At 45.8% G+C, this 6234-nt stretch overlaps 1 protein-coding gene across 1 annotated transcript in view; it reads left to right on the top strand.

Moving 5' to 3' along the window:
- LOC121869231 (afadin-like) overlaps nucleotides 1-5693 on the top strand; it is a gene marked incomplete at both ends in the record, with an annotated part of 146929 nt that extends 141236 nt beyond the window's left edge. The window contains 1 exon segment of the mRNA XM_042370471.1: nucleotides 5574-5693. Within this exon segment, the coding sequence (XP_042226405.1) occupies nucleotides 5574-5693 (120 nt within the window).
- Nucleotides 5694-6234: the final 541 nt, after the last annotated feature.

Here is a 6234-nt window from a genome sequence, read left to right as displayed (position 1 = left end):
TGCTCTTGTTGTCAGCACCAGGAAGCTTTCGTGTTATTGTAGCGTCGCTCGTCATCAACCCTTAATTAGTGGAGAGAGAGAGAACCCCGAACGACGCTGTAGAATTTAATTAAGCAGGACTGGTTTAGAATATAAATAGATAGATAGATAGATAGATAGATAAAACTGAAAAAGTATATTGGTAAATGGATAGACACACAGAGATAGCTGGATAGACAGATAGACAGCTAAAACTACGGAAGCATCAGGTGGTTTGGTGTGTGGGGGTGGTTGAGAGGTGGACAGGTGTGGAGAGAGAGAGAGGATGGACTAAGCAGCCACAGGTGAGGTGTGTGTGTGTGTGTGTGTGTGTGTGTGTGTGTGTGTGTGTGTGTGTGTGTTGTGCTAATTTTTACACTCCTGCCCGGTGGGTGAGTGTGTGTCTGTGCTCAATTGTGTGGGCGTGTTGCCTAACCTTCCCTGCACCGAGTGTGGCTTGTGGTGAGAGAGAGAGAGAGAGAGAGAGAGAGAGAGAGTAATGTTATAAAATGTAAATTAACTCACATAATCTAAGACTCCTCCTCCTCTCTCCTCTCTTCCGGAAATTACAACACGAGTCGATACAGCCTCCAGTATATCAAGACAAATTTTATTATAATCTAACATCTTCACTACTCACTGTATTGTAGGTGTTTTGGAGTGACAGGTGTTTGGAGTGACAGGTTTAGCGAGCATGCGAGTGTGGTCAGTGTGAGGTTAAGTGACAACCACCACCATCACTCAAGCTCACACTTCACCACCACCATCCCCTCACCACAAGCACACATTACCAGCAGCACGACTCTCTCTCTCTCTCTCTCTCTCTCTCTCCGGTAATGCCACAGCCGTAATAACAAAGGACCAGGTCAGAGTCTTGCCCCACACCCTGACGTCATCACCACACCATCCAGACCTCAGCCAGCGAACACCTTCTTAAACCTCCAATAGTCCGCTTAGTGTCACGGTGACCTAACCTAACCCCCACTAGTCCGTCTCTCTCGCTGCTGTGTGGTCGCCGCTACGCATTACAGTTTCTGACGAGATTTGATGCATTTGGGGGTGGGGGCTGGGGGTGGGGGCTGGGGGTGGGGGGTAGGTTAGGTTAGATGCCCACCAAGTCACAGGTCATCGAAAAACAAGGGGGCGAAAAAAATAAGAGTAAAGAGTTATTAAAAATATACTTATATAAAAGAATAAACTTAAGTGAAAGAACACACGGGTTTAAAGTGTCTGGTGGACCACTTACTGCAGGCAACTTCTGTATCGGAAGTTACTGAAGGATGACCTAAGTTGTTTTTTGGGGAGGTACACGGTTGGGTGAGGAGGAGGAGGACTTTGGTGCAGGCAGACTCACGCCCTCCCGTGTTACCGCTCAGCCCTCCACCACCACCAAGCTACCGTATAATCCAGGTGTAACTCTCTCCCGTCGCTTGAGTGATTCCCCCTTGTGTTTATCCAATTAGATTCAGCATATCCGTGACACCTTAATTGGGATGAGTGGTTTGGGGCGCCCCCACCCACTGCCTCCCACCCACTGCCTCCCACCCACTGTCCACCACCTCCGCCATTACTCCTTGCCACACCTGTGAGGAAAAGGTGAATCCACTCAACTCTTACCTGAACAACGCGAAACACACAAGAGAGATGAGAACAAAGGGCGTGGGATGAAAGAGTGGGAGAGAGAGAGGGATGAAAGAGAGGGAAGGGGGTGGGTGGTGCGTGCTTTCAATGTTAGGAGATGCATGGTGTGGTTGACCTCCTCGAGTGGTGTGGCCGCCTGCTTGACACACACACACACACTCTCTCTCTCTCTCTCTCTCTCTCTCTCTCTCTCTCTCTCTCTCTCTCTCTCTCTCTCTCTCTCTCTCACAGCTCCTTTGGTATAAAATTTTTCTGTCCTGGGAAAGTTTGTTAATGTTGGGGGGAAGGGGTGAGGTTAGGTTAGGTTAGCTGGGGTATTCCTCAGTGAGCATGTCAGTGTGGCTGTGAGAGAATACCTGTTAGACTGGTAGACAGTGTGATAAGTAGACAGTGTCCTGTGGTAGACAGTGTGGACAGTGGTAGACGGTGTGACGGTAGACAGTGTGGCGGTAGACAGTGTGATGGTAGACAGAGTGTGGACAGTGGTAGTGTGTGGAGGTAGACAGTGTGACGAAAGACAGGGTGTGGACGGTGGTAGACAGTGTGGCGGTAGACAGGACCTTCTAGTGTCGTCCAGGCGTCATTTATACACCGCTGAGATGATGGAGTGTGTTGTGTGTATGTTATAGAAGACCCTCCCTCCACTCCCTCCCTCACTCCACTCCCTCACTCCACTCCCTCCCTCCCACTCTCCCTCCACTCCCTCACTCCACTCCCTCCACTCCCACTCTCCCTCCACTCCCTCACTCCACTCCCCCCTCCAATCATTGTACTTGCTCATTCACCGCATGTCAGATTGCTGTAAATAAGCACGCGCCTGTGTGTGTGTGTTGACTCCAGCACATCCGGGAAACAACCTTTATCGTGTTCCTGTTGCCAAAGTTGGTTTATTATGAGACATTTCCTAATGGTAACTGATTGGTGACGTGAACACAGGAGGCGATAACACTACCACCACTCCTCGCTACTGTAAACACTGTATTAATAACTATAGACCTTTATATACATGATCTACAGTGGTGTAGCTATGATGTATCAGGGCTGTTATGGTGTGTGGGGGGGGGGGCTACAATATATATATATACACAGTACTCATAGATCTGATTATTCGGTCTCATAATTACAATCACTAATATAAACACTATCGGCCTGGAGGTTCGATCGAGTCACTGGAACCTCCGTCTGGCTGTGGTGTTGGTGCTTGTTGTGGCTTCGCTCGACCACAATAGGCCTCACCTCTTACATCACCCCGCTGAGGGCAGTAAAGAAGCAGCAGTCTTAACACCTACAGTGGCTGGCGTCTTCCTCAGGGGTTTGTGTCCGTGATATAGTGAAGGTGTTGTCTGGCCTCCCTTACCTGCTGCACCCCGGCCCCATGACTCTTGATGCCCAGGTGACGAGGAGCTAATTAGTAGTGTGTGTGTGTGTGTGTGTGTGTGTGTGTGTGTGTGTGTGTGTGTGTGTGTGTAAACAATGAGAAACCGGATTACAGGTATTTTTTTTTTAATTAAACTTTACAGGTACGTAGTTTGAGCATCGGCCAAAGAGAGGAGATGATGTAATTTAGGAGGAAGTCAGGTGAGGTCAGAGGTTCACAGGTCATGATCACTTCTGGAGGCTGGGTCATGACCTTATGTTTACTTGGTAGTTTGTAAACAACACACTGAATAGATATGTTTTTGTTCTTTGTCTTATCTCTTCCATCTTCTTCATCTCTCTCCAGTTCTCCATCTTTCTTCTCCCATTTTCTCTTCCATGTTTACTATATATTTTTTTACTGTTCTCGTTTTACCATCCCTCCTCCCTTCCTTCTCTTACACCCTCTATACCTTCCTCCTCTCCCACTCTTCCCCCTTTTCCTTCTTACTCCTCCTCCTCCCCCCTCCTTCTCTCCCCCCTCCTTCTCCCCCTCTTTCTCTTTCTCCTCCGCCAGACGCCTCACTTCACCACGTGTTTCTGATGGTGTCTATTGTTGTGTTCCGTTGTTGTTGTTCCGTTGTTGTTGTTCCGTTGTTGTTGCGTTGTTGTGTTGATGTTGTTGTGTTGTTGTTCCGTTGTTTTGTGGTTCAGTTGTTTTGTTGTTGTTGTTGTGTGTCGTCTCTAATGTGATGTAACACCTGGCCTAATTAACCTTTGTGTTGGCTTGATTTACGAGAGTTGAGTTTTAGTAATGGGATTTTTATTACCTGTGACTTTGAATTACGTGTGTGTGTGTGTGTGTGTGGAATGTTTTCTCCGCCAAGAATTTATGCCGGGTTTTCACAGCAGATATTTTAAACACGTCTATTAAAATGTAAGTAATTCTTTTCAGCGTCAAGAAATGCGAATAAATTTTGATTGGTCTTTCTTGGGTGTAATGATTGTAATTATTATTATTTTTTTAAAGTTTATTGAAGGTGTGAGTGAGTTATTTCCTGTAGTGTTTGAGTTATGTGTGAAAGTTGGGGTGATGGATGGAGAGTTGATGGGGGGTGGAGGGGGGGAGTAGTTGGGGATGGTTGAGAGGCGGAGAGTTGCAAGATGTTGTTGATTCATTCTGCGGATGTGGAGTGTTGGGAACGGATGTGGATTTGACTTAAGCGGATGGATGGTTACGTTGGGCGGATGTACTTTGTGTTTTGATAAATTAAGGTCAAGTTGGGTTAGGTTAGGTAGCGTGGGTTGGGGTATGGCCAAGAAGGGAGCGTTGGTTGGGGTATGGCCAACTAGGCTGATGGGGTAGGTAGGGGTGTTGAAGGCGTGGTAATGAGCCTACCTGGACACCTCTCTACCTGTCTGTCTATAGGTGTGTGGCGCTGGTGGTAATTTATCCAGGTCCAACACACCTTTTACCTGTCTTAATTTAACTCGTGTATGAATAAACTGCATTCTGCGAAATTCTAAAATAGATATGCGAGGCCTCACCATTTCCTCTAATATGTCATGGAAGCCACACATCCTCAACATTGCTAAAGCTGCCTCCCGAAAGTTTGGAATGCTGTACAGACACCGTAGCTACTTCATTCCTGAGCAGTTGCTTCAAGTATGTAAGGGATTCATTCGTCCTAACTTGGAGTACTGCTCTCATATCTGGGGTGGCTCTTCTTCTGTCCAACTGTTAGATAGGGTGGAATCAAAGGTATTTCGTCTTATTAACTCTCCTCCTTTAGTTGACAATCTCTCTCCCCTTTCTCTTCGCCGCAATGTTGCTTCACTCTCTCTCTTTTACAGGTACTTTAACGGGCAATGTTCGGTGGATCTGGCATCCTGTGTACCGCCGGCAAGGCCGTGGGCTCGTCTTGCCCGCGGTGCCCACCGTTTCTCTGTGGATGTCGGTCACACTAGAATAACCCGTTATAATACATCCTTCTTTCCTCACACAGCCAAACTGTGGAATGCTCTGCCTTCTTCTGTGTTTCCATACTCATACAATCTGTCTCACTTTAAAAAGCTGATTTTCCGGCATCTTCGCGGTGTAGATTAATATAATCTTTTTCTTTTCTATTTTTAATTTATTTTTACTCTTATTTTTTCGCCACCCCGGCCCCGTTGTGGGTCGATGACCTGTGCCCGGGTAGGGCTATTCCCTGTAAAAAACACACAGAGACACACACCAAACTTAATTTACCGTTTAATAACGATAATAAGAGTAATAATAAGAAAATTACAGTTAGCTGTACAATATGGCGGAGAGAAACAAAAGAACAGTATAGTATTGAGTTTCTTTTGTTAATCAAAGAGGACATGTAAGGGTCAGGGAACACACTCTCTCTCTCTCTCTGTAACACCCAAGTTTATTTTTTAGCAGAATTACGTAAGAAAAACATTATATTTAGATTATTTGGACCTGTTTATAGACGCCATTACGATCACAGGATTAGAATATGAAGTTTGTTTAGTTTTGCACCTGTGAACACATTGCCATGGTTACACAGGTGGGTGAACACGTTGCCTTGGTTACACAGGTGGGTGAACACATTGCCATGGTTACACAGGTGGGTGAACACGTTGCCTTGGTTACACAGGTGGGTGAACACATTGCCATGGTTACACAGGTGGGTGAACACATTGCCATGGTTACACAGGTGGACGGAAATAAAGTCCACAGGAAAAAAAAAGTCCATCCTTATACACATGAACAACTTTACATTATGTATGATGGCATTACACGTAGGTTAGGTTAGGTTAGGTTTTTCCGTGACTTTTGGTTTTTGCTTTTCCTGGATTCTGGTTACACAGCTGCCGGATGCCCACAAAAGCCGTCGGTAATATTTACTCTGGCGGAAACATTAATTGGTAATGAACCGGTAAATGACGGTAAAAGCCGGCGGTTAAAGGTATTCCTGTATTTACCTGCGTAGTGAAGGTTAAAATGGTAAATGTTATATATTACTGGTAAAGTGTTGGCAAGGTTGCCGGGTAATGATTGTGGTAGTTATAAGAATTGGTAAATATAGGCGTAATATCTGTTAAAGCCCCAGGTTACAGTGCAGCGAAGAATGACGAAAATGATTCCGGGACTTAGAAACCTTCCATATCAGGATAGATTAAAGAAACTTAACTTGCATTCCTTAGAAAGACGAAGAGTGCGGAGAG

This window comes from Homarus americanus, unplaced genomic scaffold (genome assembly GCF_018991925.1).
Source record: "Homarus americanus isolate GMGI-L3 unplaced genomic scaffold, GMGI_Hamer_2.0 scaffold41246, whole genome shotgun sequence".
NCBI classification, from domain to species: Eukaryota; Metazoa; Arthropoda; class Malacostraca; order Decapoda; family Nephropidae; genus Homarus; species Homarus americanus.
This window is presented reverse-complemented; position numbering and strand designations above follow the sequence as displayed.